Source organism: Podarcis cretensis (genome assembly GCF_951804945.1).
Source record: "Podarcis cretensis genome assembly, chromosome: 13".
Taxonomy (NCBI): domain Eukaryota; kingdom Metazoa; phylum Chordata; class Lepidosauria; order Squamata; family Lacertidae; genus Podarcis; species Podarcis cretensis.
The window spans coordinates 32,956,645-32,982,929 of record NC_137182.1 but is presented as its reverse complement, the minus strand read 5'-3'; the positions used below and the strand labels follow the sequence as shown (position 1 = coordinate 32,982,929).

At 45.0% G+C, this 26,285-nt stretch overlaps 2 protein-coding genes and 1 long non-coding RNA gene across 7 annotated transcripts; 2 read left to right on the top strand and 1 right to left on the bottom strand.

The window, feature by feature from the left end:
• The first annotated feature begins 2 nt into the window (after window positions 1–2).
• LOC307201420 (uncharacterized protein) lies at window positions 3–8,780 on the top strand. Of its 5 annotated transcripts, none has more exons than XM_079950619.1 (6): window positions 3–504; window positions 1,035–1,091; window positions 1,608–1,707; window positions 2,515–3,448; window positions 5,369–5,495; window positions 6,223–8,780. In XM_079950619.1, the coding sequence occupies exons 4-6, from the start codon at window positions 2,738–2,740 to the stop codon at window positions 7,263–7,265; spliced, it is 1,881 nt and encodes a 626-aa protein (XP_079806745.1). In that variant the 5' UTR covers window positions 3–504; window positions 1,035–1,091; window positions 1,608–1,707; window positions 2,515–2,737; the 3' UTR covers window positions 7,266–8,780. The 5 variants fall into 5 exon arrangements, with proteins under 5 accessions (XP_079806745.1, XP_079806744.1, XP_079806742.1 ...); XM_079950618.1 differs by having other exon boundaries at window positions 1,032–1,091; XM_079950616.1 differs by lacking the exon at window positions 1,608–1,707.
• Window positions 7,357–17,044, bottom strand: LOC307201424. The gene is made up of 2 exons (XR_013832709.1): window positions 9,708–17,044; window positions 7,357–9,482 (listed from the first exon to the last, which is right to left on the bottom strand). It is a non-coding gene; the product is annotated as an uncharacterized lncRNA (long non-coding RNA).
• A 2,283-nt stretch (window positions 17,045–19,327) lies between these two features.
• On the top strand, window positions 19,328–25,679 carry LOC307201423 (serine/threonine-protein kinase SBK2-like). The gene is made up of 4 exons (XM_079950631.1): window positions 19,328–19,568; window positions 20,946–21,110; window positions 22,352–22,554; window positions 24,156–25,679. Exons 1-4 carry the CDS (start codon window positions 19,376–19,378, stop codon window positions 24,747–24,749), a joined length of 1,155 nt encoding a protein of 384 aa, XP_079806757.1. The 5' UTR covers window positions 19,328–19,375; the 3' UTR covers window positions 24,750–25,679.
• Window positions 25,680–26,285: the final 606 nt, after the last annotated feature.

Here is a 26,285-nt window from a genome sequence, read left to right as displayed (position 1 = left end):
AGTCACTAACTGGCAAATCCTCTGTAGATTTGTCCAAACCTTTTATAAATGTGTTTATACTTGTGGGTACACTTTGTGTAATTGTGAGGAAGTACTTCCTTTTGTGTGACCTGAATGTACCCCAATTCATCTCTCCGAACCCCATGTTCTGATATTATCAGAGGGGGAGAAAACAGTCTTTCAATCCATTTTCTTATTTCACCATGTAGAATTTCAGAAACCTCTATTATGCCTCCGCATCACCCCTTTTATTTTTATTTTAAAAATGAATTTTCATTGGTTTCCAGCTAAAGGAGAAAAAACCCCTTCAAGCCTTAACCTCCTCTTCTTGGGAGGATATTCCCATCCTGCAATCATTTAAGTTGTCCTTTACAACATTTCCCCACCCCCTTTTGCCAGCTCTACAATATCCTGTTTTTAGGTTGGATGGCTAGAATTGTATGTAGTATTCCAAACATGACCACATCCTGCAAGGTAGCTCACTATTCAGCACAGCCTTGTAAGGTAGGCAGCCCATTATTTGATTCCATTTTACAGAAGACAGAAGCTGAGAGTGGACTTGCACAGAGGCCAGGCAGGGGTTTATTCGCGTTGTCAAAGCCATTAAGGCAAAGGGGGAAAGGGAAACATCTTCCATAAACCTGTGCAATTTTACTTAGGAGTAAGCCCTACTGAAGTCAGGGTGGTCTCCTTCCTGAATATATACTCGTAGGATTGCATTGTAAGCGTTCCTGGTGGCATTCTCGAGGTCGGTTTATGCACTAAGAGAAAAGAGACAATGTTGACAAAAGGGATTGTGCGATCTAGTCTAAAAAATGGGCACATCCACTCCCTTCTTAAAACTTGGTGTCTCTGAGCCTGCAGCAAGGCGCTTCTCCTAGTCCAGATTATGAAGGGTTAAATAGGTTGATCTTTCTGGGTCCTAGAGCCCCTCCATATCTTTAGAGACAGGGGGAAGGAATAAGGTACGGAGCTTCCTCTCTCTCTCACACACAGTCAGCTCTTGGGGTTTTTTTCTCTCTTCTTCCCAGGAGCAGCAAAATCAGCAAATCGAGACAGTAGAAGCCCCCAAGCTGGGCAAAGCAGCAGAGGTGAGTCGATGGGAATTCTGCATACGGAAAATTGCAGTTTCCGAGATGTCTGGAAGTTGCGGGCGTTTGCTTTATTTGACTGACAGGGAAGATGTGGCTTTTGCAAATAAGGCAGGGTCATTCTTTCAGTGGAGCGATGATCATCAGCTCAAAACATGGGATGCAAATCCACATGAGGGACTAGCTGGTACTGATAATCCTTCAACAAACCTTGCTGGAGCTATTTTATGAAGTGCTTTGCAGTCTTTAGCTTGTTCTCTGTCACAACAGCCTTGTGAGATAGAGTACACTTGTTCCCATTTTGCAGATGAGGATAACAGAGGGTGTGTTTAGTCCCTGCAATGCCCAACAGTGCTTTCTAATGCATAAAACAGCCTTCCCTAATCAGAACAGTGCAAACAGAGATTTTGTATCAAGTACTGTAGAGGATGTTCACCTGTGGGTTGTAAGTCATTAACGAATAATAATGATGATGACGATGATGATGATGATGATGATGTATTATTTATTCCCCAGCCACTCTGGGCGGCTCCCAACAGATTAAAAACAGAATAAAACATCATATGCATGACTGCCAAGAAGCAAGCCTCACTGAGTTCAGTGAGACTTATCCCAGGTTAGTATTTATAGGGTTGCACCTAAGAGATACTCATGCATGTGTATTAGCCCACCTTGAGACTGAGAGATGGTTTGTACTTTATTATCTGCACAGTTGCTTGTGTGATTGGTCCACTTGCAATGAGCAGTGGCAGAACAGAACACTTTGCTGAGTTACAAGCAGGTTGTCACTTGTTGTCTTTGTAGCTGTGTGTTCTGCCCCATTGCTCAAGTGGAGATTAGGGTACCAGATCCAGCATCCTGAGGATCGGCTGTGAAGATAGATCTGAAAGTATGTGAACAATGGCAGAAGATGCACATAAGTCAGAATAAAAGGTGAGAAAGATTAAGGCCTGAGTGCCTTAAATAGCTCTTTGCCCATGTGCTCACACCAGAATAGCACAGGCAAAAATAAATAACCAAAAATAAAATAAAATTGCACTGGTTCCAGAAACCTGCATTTCTTTATGAATCCTGCTTATTTCAAATCAGTGTTTGAAATGTAGGGTCTCTCAGTAATCTATATCTTCTCTCTAAGATTATACTGACCAGTCTGATTTCTCCCTCGACCATCTCCCCAGGCTCTTGCAGTGTTTAATCCCTCCTATTTCGAGTCCCTGTGTGACATTTTTGCCCCTTCCAGACACAACTGCCTTCCATTTACCTCAGAGCAACGACACTGATTTTTCAACATTCCATTCCTAGCCCTTATTCTGTGACATCACAGCAGTGCAGCCAATGGCTAGGAGCGAGGCATGAAGTCAATGGATAGTTGTGAGCTCACTATGTGTATAAATGTCTGGGTTCTCTTTCCCTCTCTTCACAGGTTCTTAGCGCATTAAATTGGAATTTTGCTGTGCTCTTGATGGGAGTAGCACTGTTGATGATAAGCCCTGTTCTGTTCAGCACAGTCCTGCCAATTTTGGCATGGGAGTTGAGGGGTTGAGAGCAGCGTCAAGGCCAATGCCAAGGAGACAAAATGGCTGCAATCAAAGGGAAGCAATAACACTACAGCTCTAACTGCCTTTGAGAGCAACCCAGAGGGAAGAATGGAGGAGCCAAACCCAGGACATCCTGAACTGGGAGAAGGGGTAGGCAAGTCTCCTCGGGCTGTTCAGGCTGGGGCAATCAGTGAATTTCTGAGGTGGGCCACACCACACCATGGAAGGGTTGACAGACAGGAGGGAATGCGCCCTCATGGCGAAGCCCAGTGGCAAGAAATCCTCAAAACGGTACAGTCCTCTCACTCAGGTTGGGCAACTTCCCAGCTGCCAGAGTTGCCGCCTTGGGATGACCTGTCTACATTTGAGCGGGTGGTCGATGCTTGCCAGTGGCCACGAGGAGAGGGCATGGCCAAACTTGTGCCAAATCTCGCTGGGGAAGCACAGCAGGCCTTCAACAGCCTAGAAACCCGAGAAAGAGGAGACTACGGGAAGGTGAAAGTTGCCATCCTGCGCGAGGACTTTGCAAACGTGGAGACCCAGCGTCAGCACTTCCGCCAGTTCCGCTACCAGGAGACCGAGGGGCCCCGGGAAGCCTGCAGCCGGTTGCGGGAGCTGTGCCATCGCTGGCTGGAGCCGGAGAGCCGGACGAAAGAGCAGATCCTGGAGCTGCTGATCCTGGAGCAGTTCTTGATGATTCTGCCAAAGGAAATCCAGATTCGAGTCCGAGAGCGTGGGCCAGAGACCTGCGCCCAGGCGGTGGCCCTGGCAGAGGGTTTCCTTCTGAGGCTGCAGGAGGGGGGGAAGCGGGGACAACAGGTGAGGTCATTTATTCACGGTGGTCTTAAAGGGATGGGGGTGGGAGGACCGAATTGGAATTCTTCGGGTTGTTGAGTTTTAAGGAAGCACTGCTTTGACATGTGTCAATCATGCGACTACGGTGTCATAGGATTGGCAGGTGGGTGGTTTCATCTCCTGTCAAAGTTGGCCTGCAGTAGTAGGGGAGATAGTGAGGGCACTGTGACCTATGGCTTGAGAGTTATGACCTCTCACCTGGAAGGCCTGTCCCCTAACTTGACTTGGATTGCTGTGACTACCTTGCAGCAGCGTTCAAACTTAGCCACTTGTGACCAAGTGAAGGTGCCTGGGCACCAGGATGGCACCTCGACCGTCTGAAGGTGTTTGCCTGCGGATCCTTGGATCGTGACTGTTTTCACACACTAGCAACATATCCTGTAGAATTCTATCTGTTACATTTTATCTGCACAGCCAGAATGAATTTCAGAAACTAAAAAGTCATATTGAAAAATACAACTTTCAAGCCATCTGGCCCAAGAATGGCAACCAGGCATTCTGATTTTGCATTCTATTTTGTAACTCTGGCTTAAGGAGCCACTTGGTGCCTGAGTTTCTAACGCTGCCTTGCAGTGAGTAAAATGCACCCTGTACATACTTGGAGGCATATTATAAGACTGAGCCCTAACACTGACAACAGATGGCTGATCTAATCACAGAATATACTTCGGATAGAGGGGTCATTTTCCTGCTGCAGCAGCTGAGAGAAATGCTAAAGTTTTCTGCATTCAAGCTGCATTCAAGTAGACTGCAGAAAGTCTGTGGAACAGAAAACAGTATATGTACTTAGCTCTGCACTTGACAGTTTTTTTCTAATGATGGCAATTAAGACCATTTTCACCTGGACTGGATTATCAAACAGCCTAATTAAACCCTAATTTAGGGCCCATGATTTTCATAGTTCAGTCTGGTGCAGTCTATAATTCCTCCCCCCAACTATTTACCAGTTTAAAAGGGCTCTTCTCTGTTGCCAGGCCACCATCAAGTCCAAACATAGAAGCAGGATAAATACTGGAGCTAGCCTGAGGCTTAAAGCAGACCAAGCTTTACACCTAACATCACAGAATTTGTTCACACAAAAAAGCAAGTCTGTGGTTATTGTCATATTTATGATATGTGTAGGGTTTGATTTGTAGGACAAAGGTTTATTAAGTGGTCCATCAAGACACTGCCATTTTTGAGTGGCGGGGGTGGGGAGAAGAAGATACTTGAGAACTTCTGTCCTATGGAACAATCCTCAAGCTGTAGAGAAGAGAACTTTGCAGTTTCTTAGCAACAGTTTAGAACAGTTAAGGAAGTGCATCCATAGTTGCCCAGCAACCACTCACCTGCTTTCTCCCAAGCCTTCAAAAGTCTTTTGTTCTGGTCTGTTGTGAGAAGGCAGCAGCCAAGAGATCCAGCAGGGGTCTCTGCAGAACTTCATGAAGAAGTTTATGAAGTTGGCTAAGGGAGAGAAAGCTGTGGCTCTGCAGATGTTGTTGGACTCCAATTCTCATCAGTTGTAGCCAGCAAGGATCAAAGGTCAAGGATGCTGAGAGTTGCTCCCCACTTCTGTGGCCACACCACTCCCTACATTATTTCCCCTCCAGTCTTCATTTCGTTAAGGGTGTTTTGGTCTGAATGTGGCCCATTATCATTAACTCCTATCAGTGGCCAGAATAAGGCAGAAAAGTGATTTCTGCCTGGCTGGCTTGGAATGAGCTTCAAATGGTTGTGTCAGGCTTCACTTTTGAGTGGTTGTGAGTTTATTGCTTCTCACAATGGATAAACACTCAACACCACCACCCCATTATTTGTTTCTCTCTTGATACCACAGAGGATATCAGCCTGTGTAGGCCCAATATTCCTTCTTCACTTCCAGTGTGATTGTTGCTGTTGTTACAGGTATCGGGAACAGCCCAAGAAGGGCCTCCAAATTGCTCTGAAGCTCATCGGCCTCTGGTCAACACCAGGCAAAGGCAAACCTATAAGGAAGTCAGGCAGCAGGACAATGGGAATGCCAGCTCCCCCGGTAAGGAACCACACCACTCCCTACATTATTTCCCCTCCAGTCTTCATTTCGTTAAGCGTGTTTTGGTCTAAATGTGGCCCATGATCATTAACTCCTATCAAGGTGATAGAGTGATGACAGTTCATCTGCAGATGCTCTTGCAGGAAACTGATTATGTTTGACACATTCTGTGGCGGGAGCCACCACAGAAAAGGCCCATTCTCATATTGCCACCCTACAGACCTTTCATGAAGGAGGCGTAAGAAAAAGTGCCTCAGATGATGATCCACAGGGTCTGGGTTGGTACTTACCTACCCAACACACCAGAGTAAGCATCTGGATTGGCATGGAGGTGGGGGAAGCTCAGTGGGTCTTTTTGGAAAAAAATCCTGCATTTAAGGGCAAACCACTTGCTTAACATAACACAGTTGGACCCATATGTGGTGAACTGATGCTTGTAGCTAAAATGTGAGCTGGAAAGTCTCTAACTGAAATCACTCTGTGCAAGTTGTGTTGTGGTCTGTCAATCTAAATTTGATTTAAGTCTAGTTACATGCAGGAATTTCTGAATGTTAGATTTTGTGGATGTTGGATAATTTGTCAACATTTTGCATTGTAGCATCTTGAGTACAGTACAGAATTCTTTGGAGTACATAATTTTTTGTTAGGGTTCAACACAGAGTGTGTATGTGTGTTTGTGTCTACCTAGTCATGGCATTGTATCTGGCTCTTCTTTCCCACTCGACAGGTGCCAAGTTTTTGGGAAGAGCTGGACAGTATTTCCAGTGTCCGGACTGTGGGAAAAGGTTTAGGGGAGAGGAGGAACTTCGAGCTCATGGCGGTATCCACAGGAAGGACCGACCTCATGCCTGTGCTCAGTGTGGGAAAAGATTCACCCGCCCATCGGGCCTAGCCAAACATTTGAAAACTCATTCAGGGGAGAAACCTTACCACTGTGCCCAGTGCCCAAAAAGCTTCATTCAGATGTCGCACCTCACCAGACACCAGAGAATTCATACTGGGGAGAAACCCCACCCTTGTGCTGCATGTGGGAAGCGCTTCAACTGCCCGTCGGACTTGGCCAAGCACCAGCACATCCACACGGGTGAGAAACCCTTCCGTTGTGCCGATTGTGGGGCAAGGTTCAACCAGTTCTCACATCTCACAAGACACCAGAGAATTCACACAGGAGAGAAGCCCCATGCCTGTACAGAGTGTGGCGAAACCTTTAGCCAGCGAGCGCATCTTATCAGCCACCAGAGAATCCACACGGGAGAGAGGCCCTACCGCTGCACCTATTGCCAAAAATGTTTTAGCCACCTCTCGGCTCTTACAGTACACAAGAGAATCCACATGGGACAAAGACCTTACGGCTGCCCTGAATGTGGGAAAAGATTTATCGCCTCATCTGCTCTAACCAGGCACCAGAGGACCCACTCAGAAGAAAGGCCCCACACCTGTGATGAGTGTGGCAGGAGGTTCAACCAGCTCTCTCATCTCCACAGGCACCGACGGACCCATTCAGGTGAGAGGCCCCACAGCTGTGCAGAGTGCGGGAAAAGATTCAACCAGCTCTCATCTCTCACCAGACACCAGAAAATTCACACAGGGGAGAAGCCTTATCCCTGTGACGAGTGCGAGAGGAGGTTCGTTCGGCTGGCCGACCTCATTATTCACCAGAGAATCCATACGGGAGAGAAGCCGTACCGCTGCACCGAATGTGGGAGGAGATTCCGGCAGAGACAAACGCTCGTCAAGCACCAGAGACTTCATCCAATAGTGAATTCATAATCTGTTAACATGAAGCAAAGCAAAGCCTTTCCTGCTTTTGGGTTTATATCCAAGCAATTGACAGTATAAAACTGGATTTTTTTAAAAAAAAAAAAAAAAAAGAAGAAAGATGAGGGAAGACATTTAATTCCAGCATCCCAGTTTCCCCTGTTACTTTATCTGCTGCCTCTCTCTATTCCTCCCAAGGAAACGGATGCAATAGGTTATAAAGCCTTGTTAAAAGAGGATCTTCCGGTAGAATTCTCCCCCAGGCACAAAATAAATTAAAATTAAAAAGACAGGCATGCATGCAGACACACATGCATGCTGGAAATGGAAGCTGTTGGATTTGGAAGCTACCTTCTGCAGTGTTCCAGTGCTGTGCAGACATTTGGATGAAATCAACAGTATGTTATAGGCATGATGAAGATACTTTAGTGTTGGGGAGAATGGATTTCTCCTTAAAGAATTGGAAATATAGAGATCAAAGGGGTTGAATGATCCGAGCCAACTCTTTCAGCATAGATTTTCTGGTACTAAGATGAGCATCTTCTTTTGTTAGCACCATTTTGTCCCTCGACCATCCCCCCTTGCCTTCTTAATACTATGAGGAATGCCACACCATCTCAATTTCTGCTCAGCTGTTGATTTCAGGCAAATCTTTTCCTCCAGCTTAGATGGAACTTCTGTTTTTATTTATGTATTCCTTTGAATGTAACAAAGGGCCTTACTGTCTAAATCAACAACCCTCAGGTGGGTCATTATCATTCCCACTTTTCCAGATGAAGGGGCTGAAATAGACAAAGCCTCATGCCCAAGACCATAGAAGGGAATTCATGGTGGATCTAGAATTTGAATCGGGACACTCCAAAAGGTGGCTGGCTCTCTGCATATATTACGTTGTACCAGCTCACATTCCCTCCCTCCCTATTTTCTCATCGCACCCTTAGCAGAAGTAAACAAGAGAAGAAAACAAAGATATGGCACCTTCACAGAATTGTGATCTTTACTTGTTATGTAAATTTCTATGGTTCCTGTTTTCCAGATGAGAAACTGTCTGAGACAGAATGGTTTGTCCAAGGTCTCCCATTGAGGCATGGCAGAGTCAGAGGTCGAGAACAGGTCATGCTTGCTTTCTCGATCCATCTTCATAGGTTTTAGCTTGGAGACGTCAGAATAGAATTAAGGTCTTCTCCAAGGTGTCAGTATTTTGCAGGAGGGGTTCAAGTGTGTATTAAAAATTTACTTCTTTGTGCATCCCCTGCCAAACCCCCCCCCCAACAGACTGTTTGCATTTAGAAAGGTGATGGGGAAGTGCACTGAAACGAGTAGTATGAACAAATGATGAATGGGAAGGTGTATACCTGCTGTGAAAGCAAATCAGGATGAATTCAGGATGAGTGCTCATTGTTGTATAACCACCCTGCAAACCAATCAAAATGAATGCTGAATAAGGATTGGGCATAGTCTAACCTCCCTGTAAGCCTTGTGGAAGCAAATCATGATGAATACTCAATAAACACATCATCTGGAGGAGCCCCAGATTTATTTCGTGTGTGTGCCATTACTGCAGCACCTGCATTGTGTCTTTTCTGCGGTCTTTCTCAATGAGAGCCTTTCCTCTTAAAGACAGATACTTGGAACTCTCTTGTGCTGTCAAAAGCCAAGTTTGGAGGGGGAATCACAACCAACAGGCCTTTTTCTCTTCTCAAGCAGCATGTGATTTTCAAGAGAGCACCCTGGTCTGAAGAATGTACGACTCTGCCACTTGTTGAACTTGACCGTGTAAGCCAGGGGTAGCCAATGTTGTGCCCCCCAGATGCTGGACACCAACTCATCCCTGGCCATGTTGGCTGCAGCTGATGAGAGCTGGAAGGCACCATGTTGGTTACCTCTGATCTAAGTACTTACATTTCAACTCTTGTTGGGTTTTGTCATTGACTGCAATGCTTCAGGAATGCTCTAAATCTGGAGGTTGAATAGGAGCCTTCAGGTCTACCAAACACATGTACTGTCACTATTCTTCCTTGTCCTCTCTCAGCCTCCATCCTGTCCTCATATTTATCTCCAAGGCTAGAAGGGAACCTGTTTTGTAATGGTGGAGAGGGAAGCACTGTTTAAAGGAAAGCCATGGATCTCATCCATGCTTTTTGTTGACCGCCTTGGTCCTCAGATAAGGCTATGCTTGGAAAATCCAGTCCACTGGTAGCCTTCCATGTTGTAGCTGCATCTATAAAACTTGTGGGTGAATATGGAACATGGTGAGAATGGAATTTGGCCATTTGGTTGAGATAGGAAGTGGAGACTAAAGAAAGCATTGCTACAAGCTTTCTCCTAGGAGGCTAGGAGCCATGATACGAAACCTGCCCCGCCCCCCACTTTCTAGCCTTGTGGCTTCCCATTGATTCCATGGAGACTGGTGCAATGACTACAAAAGGCAATGCAAATATAGGTTGTGCCAACCAGATCATCATTTCATAGATGCTGGAAGGGATGGTCCTGCTGCCCCCAAGTACTGCCTTGATCTCATATTGCAACTCCAGCATCCCATTTTTGCAAATTCCTTTTACACACAAGCTCCAGTGGAGCACTGCGAAGATCAGAAATGATCCACAGTTCAAATCCTATAAGGACAAAATATGTTTAGATTGGAGTGGGGGGGAATCAAGTGTTTCGGAGGAAAGTTATTCAAGGCAGACCATGACAGGCATCCTTTGCTTGCCCTCAGCATCTGCTCTGTTCCAGCTTCCAGGCCAGAGGGTGGGGTTTCTATTCCTGTTAAAAATTATTAGTGGAAGTAGGGGCTGGTTCTGGGAATGTGTACCCTCTTTCAGATGAGCTGATGCCTTGGTCTGAAACAGTTCTCATGCAAGTCCAAGGAAGTGGCTACCCACCTGTGTGCAAAGTTATCTATAAAAATGCTTTGGAAGCAGCTGGGAAAGGAAGAGGGGAATATCACTTTGCTGTTCTAGGGTTTGATGTGAGGGAAAGATGCAGGCCAAGCTGAAATACAGAATGGGGTAGGGTTGAATTGCCTAGCAATTATGTGAAATCTAAACAATACATCGGGGAAAATACTGGGAACAATTAAGTATCTTTGTTAGGGGTAACACAAAAATAGCTTGCTGCATTTCTGTGCTATGATTTTATTAAAGTACAACTTGCCTGATGATGAGGATTCCTATTGTGGTGGCTCTCTTCATCCCTATTTACATGCATGTGCAAAGAGAGGCAAAACTTCACACCCAACTACCCATAAAGGAAGCATTTCTCGTGTTTTTCTCTCTGTGTGTTTCCACCTCACAGCACCAAGACAGGAATGCCAACTCTGAAGGTATTGCCCACGTGCTCAGTTGTTCTTATTGGCAACGTGTAAGTGCCTGCATTTGTCACAAATAAAGTGATGTGGCAAAGAATTTAACTGTCTCTAAAAATAGACTAGATATGATTTCAGTACTTACCGACCAGTTTTTGCCAAATTCTGCTTCCATCGACAGGCTGCCACTATAAGACCATTTTGCGTCCATTAATTTTCAGCCACCTCAGGGGGCAGGGGGCTAGGGAGGTAGAAAGTTTGAGAATCCTTATTATTATGAGAGCACAACCTGCTTCAATATAAGTTACACCGTGGTAGACACTAACTTTCTACCTTGGCTCTGATGGAGTGACACCTGTTTTCTGCCCTGCTCATGCCAGTTCTTCTTTGCTATCAATGGCAGATAGTGTTACATAAAAATGTGTCGCTTGCCACACTGAATATGCAAAGTCCATTTTATAGCTCTAAAATGTGGCTTGTCATTGAAATGAGTTGGGAGGGTGCATATTTGGAGACAGCCCTTGAAACCCCACACATTAATGATTTCCAAATGCCATATTCACTACAGGAAGAAGCTGTATCAGGGTTCTCTTTGGATCACAACTCATTTTAAATGAGGAACAGTGCTTGGTATGCTTCTTTGACATTAAAAAATGACATCTGGACATGCATAAATATAGGATCCTCCTCCCCTTAAGGTTGTGATTTGACAGCAACAATCACAGGTAACAATGGCTCTCAAAGTGAATCATTCACAGTGGGATCAGGTGTTAAATAGGGTTGTGCTATTGCCCCAACTCTATATATTATTTTCATTGCAATGATCCTATATTTTGTCAAATGGAAACATCCCACTGGAATAGAAATCATATACTGAACAAATGGAAAGTTCTTTAATCTGAGTAGGCTGAAGACAAAGAGTAGGGTTATGCTAACTTCCGTCATAGAGCTTCAGTATGCTGATGACAATGTAGTGTGTGCACACTCAGTGGATGACCTCCAAATCATCCTAAATAGCTTCACAGAAGCTTACAAAAAGCTTGGCCTATCGCTCAAAATCCAAAAAACCCAAAGTGTTGCACTAACAAGCACAAACAACCCCTCTGCAGCGTCACAAATCCAACTCAATGGTGTAACATTGCAAAGTGTCGATCATTTCTCCTACCAGGGCAGTTATCTTTCCACAAGGGCTCTCTGTGAGTGCAGGTTTCTCCCAATTGAATAGCAGAGTGTTTGAGGACCAGGACTTTCGCAGGGAAACCAAAATGCTTGTTTACAAAGCTATTGTACTACCAACCTTTCTGTGCTTCTGAAACGTGGACCACTTATAAATGCCATCTCCAACTCCTCGAAAGGTTCCATCAATGGTGTCTCCAAAAAATTCTACACATCACTTGGGAAGACAGGCAAACTAATAACAGTGTACTGGAAGAAGCAAAGATTACCAATGTCGAAGCAATGATTCTGTAACATCAACTTCGTTGGACTGGTCATGTTGTGCAGATGCCTGATTATCGTCTTCCAAAGAAACTGCTCTATTCCGAACTTAAAAATGAAAGCGTAATGCTGGTGATCAACAAAAGAGGTTTAAAGACTCTCTCAAGCAAATCTTTTAAAATGTAGTATAAACACTGGCAATTGGGAGACACTGACCTGTGAGCACTCCAGTTGGAGAACAGCCTTTACCAAAGGTGTCATGGGCTTTGAAGACACTCGAACTCAGGACGCAAGGGAGAAATGAGCTAAAAGGAAGGCACGCTTGGCAAACCCTCACCATGACCTTCACCAACTCCCGCCCGGAAACCTATGTCCCAACTGTGGAAGGATGTGTGGATTCAGAATTGGCCTCCACAGTCACTTACGAACTCACTGTTAAGACTGTGTTCATGGAAGACAATCTTACTCAGCTACAAGTGGTCGCCGAAGAAGAGATTTTAAGTGCTGTATCCTGTGAAAAAAGGCAACAGGAAGCTGCAAATCTGTGCTCATTGACTTGAAAGTAAAATTAATTAAATTCAGTGCGACTCACGTCTGAGGAAATATGAGTAGGACTAGGCTATAGGTGAATTTTCCTTTAAACCCCACTTTAGGAAATGGCTGTAGTTCTCTGCATTGCCAGCTTGGGGAGCCACAGAACTGGTACATAGCACTCTATACTGTATGTGTGTGAGTAATTTTCTGTTTTTCCTTTTGGTACATCTGACAGTTGCAGCAGCTGCTTAGTCAGTTTCTTAGGTGGTGCAGCAGTTGCAGACCCTTCAAACATAAAGCTGACTTGTTGCATAAGTTGGCCAAGAATGTGTGAAGCACTTTCCATTGTTGTTGTTGTTGCTGCTGCTGCTGCTGCTGTGGCAGCATTCAGGAGAATTTTAGCAAACCCATTATGATTTACATTTATAACCTGCTTTTTGACCATCTTGAAAGCACCTAAGAAGGGAGAGAGAAACTGGAAAGCAAGTATGATGTGGGCAATAGCAATAGCACTTAGGAGAAATCTGTGTTCAAATTCCTTTATTGTTGTGATGTCTGGTCACCACTTTTCAGCATAATAAATTTACCTCACAGGTTTCTTATGAGGATAAAAATGGGAAAGGGGGAGACCACATACACCTAAGAACCTTTTTCTAGAAATATTAATTGAGGGAAAGTTGATATGAGAATGTAGAAAAATAAAAACAGAACATTAATTCTGAATCCTAAAGTAAATTAAATATAATTATTACACAGTAAGGAAATAATTAAAATTTTCAGCTTTGGTAGGCTCAGTGTGCTCGTATAGCTAATGTATGCATATATAGTCATAGCTTCAGCCTCCTAAAAGAGCCAATGAGGTTCTTCTTGCAGGCTTCCCATAGGCCTCTGTGATAACCAGATGCCTGACTAGGTAAGTTTTTAATGTTATAACCATGTTCCTAATGACAGGTCTCCTTTGGAAGCTTGTTTCACTTTATGTTATCCGTGTTTTTGTATACGTAACCACTAAACAGTGGTTTCATTTTCAATACGGTCAAGCACTAATGATACTTTAGTGTTTTCCTAGAAATGCTACAAGCGCTCATATTCCAGTAATACAATACTGTGAGGTCAGCCAGTACCATATTTTTAATCCCAATAGTGCAGATGAAGGGGGCCTGAGAGTCTGAGGCCTATCTGAGGCCACACAGCAAGTTCTGGTTGACCTAAAATTCAAACTGGGACCTCATGCTCTGAATAACCATTGCTAGAAGCAGAGGCTAGAGCACATTGTGAACACTGTGGTGGTTTTAGCAAAATCATCATCATCATCATCACCACCATCAACAACAACAACAACCCACAGCGTGCCACATAAAGTCACTGGTTTATCTTAGTCTATACATGACGCTATAACTCCAGCTCAAAATACCAGCTGAGTGTTGATCCCCTCATTACTGTGCCAGGATAATGACCAACAGAAAGCACCCTTGCCAAGGTAAACAGCACCCAAGTCTGCAGCTGTTGCCTGGAGGTTCATTAGGCAGGAATGTGCCACCCGCCAGCTGGATGGGCTCCAGGGCAGCAAGACTTACGGTTAAGGAGGATCAGTCATGGAATATTCAGAACAATGGGCATCATAATGGGGCCAGTTCCTGACCCATCCTGGACACACACACCCCGGGATGGAAGCTGCATGAGCCATCTTTGGCTATGGCAACGGAACAATCTTGACTGTAAAGGAGAAAAGTGTTTATAGGGAGGGGGTTGCCATGGCTGCAGGCCCCAGAGATGACTGGCCTGGATAGTTCACAGGTCGGTGACCAACCTGGGTGAGTTTATGTAACCCACATCAAAGATGGAGGAGGTGAGGCAATATTAATCAAATGGAGTTATAAACCTCCTGATTAATTAGGCATGGTGGTATGAAGCTGGGAGGTTTCTGACAAGGCTCACACCCTAAGGTGCAGCTCAGAAAAGTCTTCAATTCGGTTGGGAAGATGTTATACACAGCCCACCAAGACGCTTCGTCAAATAACAAAAAAGAACCCTATTTCCCATACTTTGGGCATGACCCAAACACACACTGGATTGTGATGTGGTAGACCGTTGTGGGGTTTTTTTAGGTGTCTTGCTTGTTCACATGTAAAGTGGTGTAGGTGGGGAGGGGGTTGAGTCCTACTTTTCTAGAAAAAGAGGTGCTGAAACTCACCATTAACACCTGCCTCGTTCTCTTAGAATGGCAATGGCACCCACCTGAGAGGTGCCAGAACTGAATCCCAGCAAACTCCAGCTGAAAAACACTCCCCCACTGGGAGAGAGGAGCTAAATTTCTCTCTTCCTGCATCTTACCTTTCCACTGTTGGTTGTTTCAGGCACTTAGCTCCCTTTTCCACCTCCAATAACTGAAGAAAGGGAGAAAACACCTGGAACAACAGACTGTGAGGTGCTAAGATGCAAGAGGGGGAAAGGTTTAGTGCACGAATGGCTGGTGCTCAGCCTGCGGGGTGTTTGTTGGACTACGGCTCCCATCATCCCTCCTGACCACTGGCCATAATGGGACGTGGAGCCCAACAACATTGAAAGCAGGCTCCCTCAACCTCAGCCCTTCAGATGTTTTGAGACTACAATTCCCAGCATCCCTGACTACTGGTCCTGCTAGCTAGGGATCATGACAGTTGTAGGCCAAAAAACATCTGGAGGACCAAGGTTGAGGAAGCCTGATTTAGAGGGCCATTGGATCCCTACCCGGCTCAATTGATTTCTCCTCCAAGCTTTACTGTAAAAACAGCAGCAGCATCAACAGCCTTGATATGTGAATAATGTCCCTTTCATGTGTAATTTTACATACTGAAGTTGACACTGGAGGGGTAAAATTTCCAATTCCCTCTTGAATCTGCCCCCTGAAGCAACTGTTGTACTTTCCTTCCATTAGTTTCCATAACACCATTACTTATTGGTATTATGGATGGGAGGGGGAGAATGCTCTGTTGATGGCAATGTGTTTTACTTCACTGACTCCAAATTGCCTCGTGAGGGGTGGGATAATGTTATTTGAATGCTCGTAAGCCTGTCCTGCTGCATATGAGGGAGTTGTTTCTGAGCAGGGCTCTGGACTTCTGCCCCCAAATCCTGCCCTGACAGCACACCTGACAAGCCCCACTAAGGAGGAGAAGTTATTTGCCTTTTTCTAGCATTATGCTCCCAGACAGGCAGTAGTGCCTGCTGAAAAAGCTGAGCTCTGCACACCAGGAGAACTTTTCCTCTGCTCCTCTCTTTGCCCCCTTCTCTCCAAGAGCACTAAAGAATTTCAGCGAGTGACTCTCTATGGAAACCCAGACCAAACAAACAGCACGCTGCCCACCTGCCTGTGTAAGGCCCCCCCCCAGCCCTTCCCCAGAGGGAGTTTATTGCATTTGTACATCAGTAAGCCACCACTGGCAAAGGGCAAGCCACACGCTAGGCAAAGGCTGCCAAGGAATAAGCAAAGGTCAGGACAAAAATCTGTTCAGGGAAAATACACATATCAGCAGGCCCTTTTGCAGAAGGCTTCCTGTTGATGCACATCAGGTAAATAGATCTGGTGAGAAGGGGTACTCAATTCTAAGCTTTCAGGGTTCAGCCTCAAAATTGCTTAACAGTGGCTGTGTACGCATCAAAGTGTTGATGTACACATCAGTCACACGGATCCGATTTTTCTGCATGAGCATTTGTGCATGTTCATCTACACATGACTGCTTTCAGTTGAACACTATCTCCATGTTTCCCATCCACCACAGGAGCAAACTCCCAGGGACCAAGGAGTCTTTGGCCCCCCTAATAAAATAGTTGATGGGCACTGCCATTCAAATGGTGTGCATGCACTGTGTCTTGTGTTCAATTATGCTGGGCACGGCTTACCTGACCCCTCTCCCAATATTTTATTCAAGTTGGCACTCCTGCCATCCACGCTAGTAGGTAGCCCTTGATGGGATATATTTGTGCAGATATATTGTGTGAAAAAGCAACGGCATAGTTGCCATTTAACATCACCAGCCTTATTCTTCATTACGCAAAGTAGCCCTTGCTGTCTAGGTTTTTGTATGGCCTGGTATTTGATGGGCAATGGCTATTCCAAACTTCTGGAATGTGTCACACCCAGATGACTTGGGTGGAGCTGGAAAGGGACACTTTGTGCAATTTGAATTTAGCCAGGGGAAAACAGCATTGCTAAAAAGTACTTGGCTGGCAAAAACAGTTTCAGGGTACGCACTGATGCTTCTTTGGGGCTAGCATTGCCAGCCTCTGTGACTGCTTTCTTATTTATTTTATATACCATTTATATGCCCAAATGCCAGTAAGTGGTTTACAGCTATAAACATAATTAAAATGCACAAGAACATGAAAACATATTCCTTGCAGGTTCAGCCTGTGAAGAAATAGATATTGCAATATGTTGTCCTCTAGTGGAAACTATCCTTGTCAAAGCTTCCTATGCCTTGCTGAAGTGAGAAATTTGAAGCAATTGTGTGATTTTTTTGGTATATAATATTGGTATATATTCATATACCAAATACTGGTATATATTCATATACCAAATATATAATATTTGGAATATAATATAATATAATATAATATAATTAGTTTTTAAACCTCAGTGCCTCTCCATCCCTGCTTTTCTCAATCTTTTGCATTATTTAAGTACAATGAGATTGTGGGAGGGGCCCCAAAATTAGTAAGACTGGAAAAAGGACTCATAGAAGCCTGGAGCTTTAAGAAAATGCCAAGAAAAAGTTTAGAAACTGCCAAAAAAGCTTTTGCTATGCAAGCACCCTTTCCCATGGGAAGAGAAGAAGCTAACATTTTTTATCACAGAACATACGCAGCTATACGCGTAGTTTCAACAAAGCACAATTGATTTTGCTATAAAAATGTAACACAATATTTCTATATGGAGGCCATATACATGAGAGCAAAACAGCCGGTGCTTATGCTAAGCTTGCACAAGCGCACTAACATGAAATGTATCCAACAACTAGAATGAGGTAATGGGAAAATATTTCTATGCATATGATCAGAGAAAATTGAAATGTTTTCTGTAAAAACTTATATCACCCCCAGGCCACGGAGTCACGGTTGCAGCTTTTGCAAAAGGATCTGACTGTAACCTATTGCTTGGAAAGTAATAAATCAATGGACTCTTTATCTCCTCCTGGCTCCTGAGTTTTATTGGCCTCAGACCTAGGAGTTTTTAATAGCCTTTGAGGACTTGCAACAAGATGAAAGAGACCTGAAAGATTGGAAGGCTGTTTTAAATTTCTACTTCTTCTATTCCACAGCTCTCAAATACTCCATAGTACTATCCCATAATCATATATTTCACTCCTGGTATCATCTGTTGTCTTCAGCATGAAGTTCCAGCTTCAGTGTAGTAATTTAGAACAGATACTTTGTCAACAAGCAAACACCCATATATGTCCAACATCCATCAACTGGACTTAACATTTTCTAACTGAATAAGCTGACAGGATTGCTCTTAACTAAGATTCTATTCATTCTATTCTAATCATCTTAAAGATGCAGCGACTTATATCAGCATGGGGTGGGATGCCCAAAAGGAGTTGCAGAATATGAGAGGAGGAGGAGGCATGGAAATTGAGGGTGGTCTGTGCACAAGGGAGACTTGAAAAAAGGAGGAAGAGCTAGGGAAAGTGGGTGAAGGCAATTGCGTGTGTGTGAGCCTGTGTGCATGCACACAAATGGGACTGCACAGCTCTGGAAGGTGTGGAAATGAGAGCTCTCTATGTGCAAGGGAGAGCTGAGGCAAGTAAGGAGGGTCGAGAGAAAAAATAATGAATGAGGGTGCAAAGCAGGTTGCAAAACAAGGAGGGAGCAGGATACATGTGATTGGGTTGAAGATGAAAGCAGGGGCATGAAGGGGTCTGCAGAACAGGAAAGGAAGGTGGCTTCATAAATAGGTGGAAGAGAAAAGGGTGTTTAGTACAGTGGTACCTTGGGTTAAGTACTTAATTTGTTCCGGAGGTCCGTTCTTAACCTGAAACTGTTCTTAACCTGAAGCACCACTTTAGCTAATGGGGCCTCCCGCTGCTGCTGCGCCGCCGGAGCACAATTTCTGTTCTCATCCTGAAGCAAAGTTCTTAACCCGAGGTACTATTTCTGGGTTAGCGGAGTCTGTAACCTGAAGCGTCTGTAACCTGAAGTGTATGTAATCCGAGGTACCACTGTAGTTGCAATGGGTGGGAGAAAGAAGATGCAGGGTGGTTTTTGTGCAGGGGGGGGGTTGCACAAAAGGAAGAGGGGAGGAGGCATGGACATGGAGGTGAAGGGGGAAATGGGTACAAAGCAGTACTGCAGAATTGAAAAGTAGCTTTGAAAATGGGGTTGGGCAAGTGCAAGCAAGGGAAGCTCTAGGGGTTTGGTGTGGGAGGAATGATGGGAGTTAGTGAGCAGAGTGAGCTGGTGCACAGCCCCTAGTAAGTTATATATTATCTCTCAGGCTTAGTGCTTGTCACCAATAATTATTATTTGGTTTGATGTGCTCTGGAATGGGTTATAGGTTGAGGCTGGGGCTGGGGCAGTGACCAGCTGCCTGGCAAGTTATGAAAAGATGGATCTCTAAGGGCACAGTGGCCTTTCTTCTCTGGCCTGATACACTTTGTCTCATCAAAGCTCAGCCACCACCGGGCCTTTGAAGAGCGAGAAGAGAGAAGCACTTCTTTCCAGGAACATCTGGGACACATAGACATATGCGTAGAAGCAGCTGGGCAAGCGTAGGTAAAAATAACCTTGTTAAGTGGCTGTTAATCCTGCCCCATGGAACTGCCTGGACTCCAGAGCCCTGACCTTTTGGGGCAGAGAAGAGATGAGAGGGGGTGGCTTGGCCGCCTTCCCTATTTATGCAACTGGACTGAACCAGATGGGAAGTGGCTGCTATAAAAGGCTCTATGAGGATCTCCACGTGGCAGGTCCCAAACAGACAGACAGACAGACAGCAAGTCAGTCAGCAAAACACTCTGAAAGGAACAAGCACAAGTGCCCCAGCGCCATTGTGGCAGGTAAGTGTGTGTCTTAGAGGCCTGGCAGGTAGGTAAGCCTAAAGGTTTAGAGTACTCTTTGCAATTCCTGTAACTGTAATTCAGGTGCAAAACTGACAGGCTAGGAAGTGCATTTGACTTTAACTGTGTAATCAGAAGCATGTTCCACTGAATTCAAGACTTACTCCTATGCATGAGATTGCAACCTAAGTATCTTTCTCTTGCTTTATACCCTGCACCAAGGGAGGAAGACATATAGAGCCACTTGCAGAAAAATGTATTTTTTATAGGCACTGCTATTTTTCTAGAAAATGAGGTGCTGGAACTCACCATGAATGTCTCCCTTGTTCTCGAAAGGTGTTGGAAATGAATTCTGGTGAGTTCCAGCTGAAGAGGAAAAAAAGCCCTGATTATAGGAATGCTTTTGTGTTGTGTGAAGCTAAAACATCCTTAAGTTATTCCCCACCCCCGCCATCCCAGTCCTCAGTTTCGTCTAACATAAGAGGTATTAAGACTGAAACACAGCTGCCTGTTAATCAAACTCTCTGCCCTCTAAGTGTTTCCGCCAGATCCCAAATATGTGAGCATTGGTTGTGGTTGCTCTGTGAACAAAAGCACTCTGCACACTGTTAGAGGTGCTCCTTTCTTTACACTCTCCAAGTCGGAACTCCAGCATCATAAACCTTTTTGCAATCATCCCTCATCTGGCACAGGACTCTGCACTGAGTCTCGTTTTGTGACTTGCTCCACCAGAGTTGGGCAGCATCTGGCTGTCCTTCAGAGGCAGCTGATGCAAAGCCCAAAACCTGGGGTGTCTGGTTATGTAAACACTCTGGTGTCATCATTTCTGATTCCGTGCCAGAAAACGGAATCATTGCTCTCACATGGCAATACATGCTGTTTCGGAATGACCAAGGCATAGCAGGAGCAAGGAAGTGTGGGGAGGGAAAACATCATGTTGGGTAACAAATGACCCCACTTTCCATAGGAAGGAAGGGGCCATCTGTAGTAGTGAGATAACATAATTACGGTTGCCTTGCGCTGCCTGAACCTATCAAGGTGAATGGGCAATTGTGCAGTCTTTATAGTGTTGCAGGCCTTTCCCCCTGTGTTATGCAGTATGGTTCATTTTCATGAGAGTCGGTTTCATGGAAATGGCTATTCCTTGATCTTGTGTTTATTTCGGAAGGCACAGGAAAAATACCTCTCCAATTATTTCTTCCTCATTGGACCTTTTGCCTTCAATGCGGAAGGGTGACCCCTGTCCCAATTCCTGCTATGCATTTTAGTCACCTGGCACCCACAAAAAAAAGTGTACATGCAGAAGGGTACATTGGCAGTTGGTCAGTGGTCTTTTTGCATTCACCCCAAGTCTCTTCTGTCTCTCCTCCTGAGCAGCCATGAAGCTTGTTTCCGGTGACATCGCAAAACGGCTTGAAGAGATGGTGTTGTTGACTTCTCAGAACCTGCCCCAGGTGGAGGTGGCTACGAGTTACACTGTCCTCCGAGAGCTTGGCAGTGGCTCCTATGGGCATGTGTTGATGGCAGTCCACCAACGCCAAGGTAGGTCAGAATCCAAGAGGATGGAGAGGCAGAGAAGGCTACAAAACAGATCACTGAAACTATGAGAAAACTTAGGTGTAAGATATGTGTGTAAATCAGTCCATGTTATTCTACCTGAAGGGGCCGAGAAGGTTCTTCTAGATGGTTGGTGAAGTGGCCGTTAGAAAGTGTCAGTTGAATAGATTTCTGGGGTGAGAGTGGAGAGTCCATCTAAAGAGAGTTAACAGGATCCTTTCTGAGGAGAACAGAACTCATCCGTTCCCAGCTCTGGGAAGCTTGCATTCTACTCTGAAGAAACGTAGATCTGTCTGTCTCCCGAAAAAGAAGAAATACCAACATCTCTTTTTTTGCTAGTCTATACAACACAAGGAAATGTACGTGCCACTTCCATTTTCAAAGAAAATAGGGGATGTTGTTATACCTGCAGAATGGTGAGCGTAGTCTCCTATAATCTTTGAATTATTCTCTCCATTATTGTTTCAAGGGTGATTTTCAAGTATTGGGATGGACCCTATGTAGTTGCAATAATACTCTAATCCTGTACTTGCTTACATCATTGGGATTTATTTCTTGTACTGAGTAGACATATATAGGATTGCTCTGTAGATCCTTCTAAAATCAATGGGAAATGAAGTCGTGGTTGAATTGTCTGGTTGAAATAAGTTATACTGGATCTAAAGCAGCATCATTTAAATCGATAGCATGTTGTTGTTTTGCTGAAAAGAATTGTGTTCGCTTTTGCACCACAAGAGCAAAATGTGAGACTAGCTTGTTTGATGTGGAATGTCCTTGGGGGACACTCAAGCCCTTTATATTTTCTCCTCTCTTTCAGGGGCCCAGGGTCTCTTGGCTGCACTGTTCTGTGGGAGGGATCCAAACACATTTCATAAATTTAGTTTGGCACATTTAGGTGGACTGAAGAACTCTGTTGCCCTAGCACAATAAATCCACTTTAAATAAGAAACAGACTTTTCCCCACTATGAAAGTGGCAGGGAAGAACATTGGAAAGTGTGGAATAAAAGAACAATTAATGGGAAGGCAGATAAGGACTCCATAAGCAAATCAATATGAATGCAGAATAATTGCTCATTGTCCTATAACCGCCCTGCAATCAGCACAAATGCTTAATATGTAAAGATCAGACATAGTCCAACCTCCGTGTAAGCTTTGTGTCAGCAAATCAGGATGAATGTTTAATAAATTGGTCATGTGGAGGAACCCCTTATCTTCTCTCTTGCAGGAACACCCATGGCACTGAAATTTGTACGCAAGAAGGCTACAGAATTGCTAGATTTCGTGAATGAATACTGCATTGCGCTGACTTTGGGGGCTCATCCCTGCATTGCCACTGCCCTTGGGATTGCTTTCCAGACCCCCAAACACTACGTCTTTGCACAAGAGTTGGCTTTGGCCAGTGACCTCTTCTCGCTCATGGTGCCACAGGTAACAAGCCCACCAGGCATGGACCTAGACCACTTATGCCTTCTGTAGTTGGCAGCTTCCCACCCCATTCCATGCTTTTCGAAAAGTTATGGTGGGGGAGAAAGATGTGAGAGAATGGAGTTTCTTTGCTTGCATGCTCCTTTCCCCGCTACTCCCAAGTCATTTCAAATCATGGAATAGTACCAAGCTGGTTTTCACTGCCAGGACCACCTGTAGTAATAAGATTGCCTATGAGTTGCAGCTGATTACTCTGTTGGTTAAATCTGCATATAGGTCAAAACAATATCTCTGAAGCGAGAAGCATGCTGTCTTTAGTTTTCAGTAGAAAACGTCTTTTAATAAGAGGCATTCCTCCTGCATGAGATGGGACAATGCTTCGAATATGGTACTCACCATATGTAGTTTTTATAAACACTTGTATTTTTTGCATTTTTAAACAAGTCTTCTGCTTGTTTAATCAAGTGGGCTTTTTAGTCAAAGGTACAATTGAGCTTTCTAACTACTCTTCATGCTCGAGAAATTCGAAACATATTTTAAAAGCTTCCCTGCATGCTGTCTTTTTTATGTGATACCAAACACAATACTTACAATACATGATCACAGAAACACAGGACACAGCCAGGCTTACAAGTGCATATGCACTATTTTCTTCCTCATCAGCTCCTTTTCAAGTTGCTTTCTGGAAAGCTGCCTGAGAACGAGTGCTTCAAAAGACTAGATAGAGTGCATCCACTCATCTTGACTTAGGCAACTGAGCTGAATGGAAGTTGTTAATGCAAAGGGGATCAATAATGAACCTCCAAAGAAGACCCCAAGCATTGTTGTTGTTGTTTAGTCGTTTAGTCGTGTCCAACTCTTCGTGACCCCATGGACCAGAGCACAGAAGGCACTCCTGTCTTCCACTGCCTCCCGCAGTTTGGTCAAACTCATGCTGGTAGCTTCGAGAACACTGTCCAACCATCTCGTCCTCTGTCGTCCCCCTCTCCTTGTGCCCTCCATCTTTCCCAACATCAGGATCTTTTCCAGGGAGTCTTCTCTTCTCATGATGTGGCCAAAATATTGGAGCCTCAGCTTCAGGATCTGTCCTTCCAGTGAGCACTCAGGGCATATAACTGCCCTAAGATTTCCCACAATATAATCTCTCCCTGCTTGAGCACACTAGAGAATGGGGTTGGGCAATATATCATCCAAAACCAGTTTGAATCCATATTGTGATATTAGTTCCATAATTTTTGAGCTGAAAATATATTGTGAATCATGATGTGTTTGTGTGCTATGCAAAAATCACAATGTGGGAAAACCCATGATGCCAGCCAATGCCTCTGCATACATTTCAGACAATGTGATATATCACAGTGTTGAAAACCAAGTATCCCTCAGCCCTACTCTTTATCTCTACATAGTTTCATCCTTATTTCAGACATTGTGATATATTGGTACAGTATATCACAATATTTAGCTGGTGATATATCATGATGTTGAAAACCAGTTAGCGCCTAGCCCTACCAGAGAACTGAGGAATGGAGCCTGGAGATGTTTCTACCTTAAGGGAATTTGTGTAGCTGCACACGTGACTTTCAACTCTTCCTTTCTTCCTCCAGGTTGGTGTGCCTGAGCAGCGGGTCAAGCGCTGTGCCCTGCAGCTTGCCAGTGCCCTTGAGTACATGGAAACAAAGGGGCTGGTGCACCGCGACGTCAAGCCAGAGAACGTGCTGCTGTGTGACCCCGAGTGCCGCCGCATCAAGCTGACTGACTTTGGGCTGAGCTGCCCGCGAGGCCGGGCCATTGAGGCTTTGCCAGAGAGCCTGCCATACACGGCCCCCGAGTTGAGTGCGCTGGGCCCCAAAGCTCGTTTGGAGGCTCAGCCCAGCCTTGACACATGGTCCCTGGGAGTGCTGCTCTTCTGCGTGCTAACCGGCTACTTCCCCTGGCTCACAGCTGTACCCGCCGACCGGTACTACCGCAGCTTTGTCTGCTGGCATCGCAGCCCCCGCTTTTCCCCGCGCCCACCCCATTGGGGGCGTTTTACTCCCCAGGCATTGGAGATGCTGCGGGGACTGTTGATGCCCAACGCGGCTCAGCGTAGCCCAGCCAAGGAGGTGATGAATTATATCAAAGTGCCTTGGTTGCTCCCAGAGGCCCAGAGCTGTGTTCGGCCTAGCAGAGATCTTCTTGGAACCAGCCGGCGCTGCTAATAATCTAGGCCATATGTGTGAAGCAGGGAGGGATGGCACCAATCCCAAACCTAGCCTTAGCCATTGAGGGACCAAAGACACCATGCACATCACCAAACCAAAACACCTCCTTGTTCTTGAGGGCAAAGAGAAAGCACAGTCAAGCTAGCGAAACAGAAAAAAAAGACTCTTATCCTCAGAAAACAGAGCAAGCTGCCAGCAGGGCAGGGCAGGAAAAACTTTAGGGAATCATTCCTCTCCCACATATGTGATTTTCATCTTAGGAGGGTCGCTCTCCAGTCCCAATTCTGGATCACAGATTCAAAAGACTTGATTTCAGTCCCTCCTGGGTCAATAACTGGCCACTTCATTGAATGGAAAGGAACCAAATAGACTTACATCTAAAAGGCAACGAAACCTTCTGTCACTCACCCTGAATTAGACGAAATGGGGGTGGACTAAAATTACGTGTGACTAGATTGGGAATGAGGGGCCAGCAACAATGGTCAGATTTATGAGATTTCTGTATGGTTGTCAATCATGGTGACCACAAAGTCTGCTGATGTGACAGTGGAGTTTGCTGAGCAGTTAACACTGCTCTTTGTGCTCTTTCCAGCCACCATGGATGGAACCATGGATCGACTGTCTCTTGACAAGTCATATCCAATGGAGAGAGAGAGTGATGCAGAAGAGATGTAAGGAACAATTTGATCTTTGACTGGCAGAGTCACCAAGGAGACAATTTGGAGGCCTAGAATTGATGTTACTGTGGGTCTAGCAATGTTTTGCTGGAAAGCCGCCCAGAGCGGCTGGGGCAACTCAGTCAGATGGGTGGCATATAATTAAGAGCATTAGTAGTAGTAGTATTGCCTGCCTAAATGCTTGTTTATATGCTGCTGTGATACCCATTCAACTTGTACATTTGTAAATAAAGAGATTGTATTATGAAAACATTGTAAATAGTCGGTGCTCTCATTTTGCAAAGAAACACATCCTGTAATGCAGCCTGCAATGGTGAGCTCCAGCTGCTTTGGACTACAAGTTCCATGAGTCTCAGCCAGATAGGGCTGATGGGAGTTGTAGTCCAAAACACCTGATGGGCACCAGGTTGGGAAAAGCTGCTGTAATAGTTGACTCTGACTTCCCACTGCTTGGGAACTGGGGAGTGCAGAATTAGATTTAGAAACTGACAGCCAAAGATATGATGGGTACATTTGAATCAATACATGTCATTGATAGGTATGCCCCCTAGCCTGGGCAACTGGCTTCTGCATTGCTTCAGGACAGACATTTCCTAAGGCAGTCTTAATGATACCCATGTTCACCAATGCCAATCACCAGGCAGGGCGAGCCCTTGCCAACATGGCTGCTCTTCTGAGAGCAGGCTTATGGGGGATGCGCTCTTGCTCTGCACCCCAAAGGCTTCCTGGCTTCTTGAGCTGTGTGTCGCATGAGGCTCCATAGGCTTCGAAACATGAACATCCAAAAGCAGCTGTAACCGGAAACGATTAACAAGCGGCCAATTTGGCTTGGCCCCGGCGTCCTCTCACGCACCTG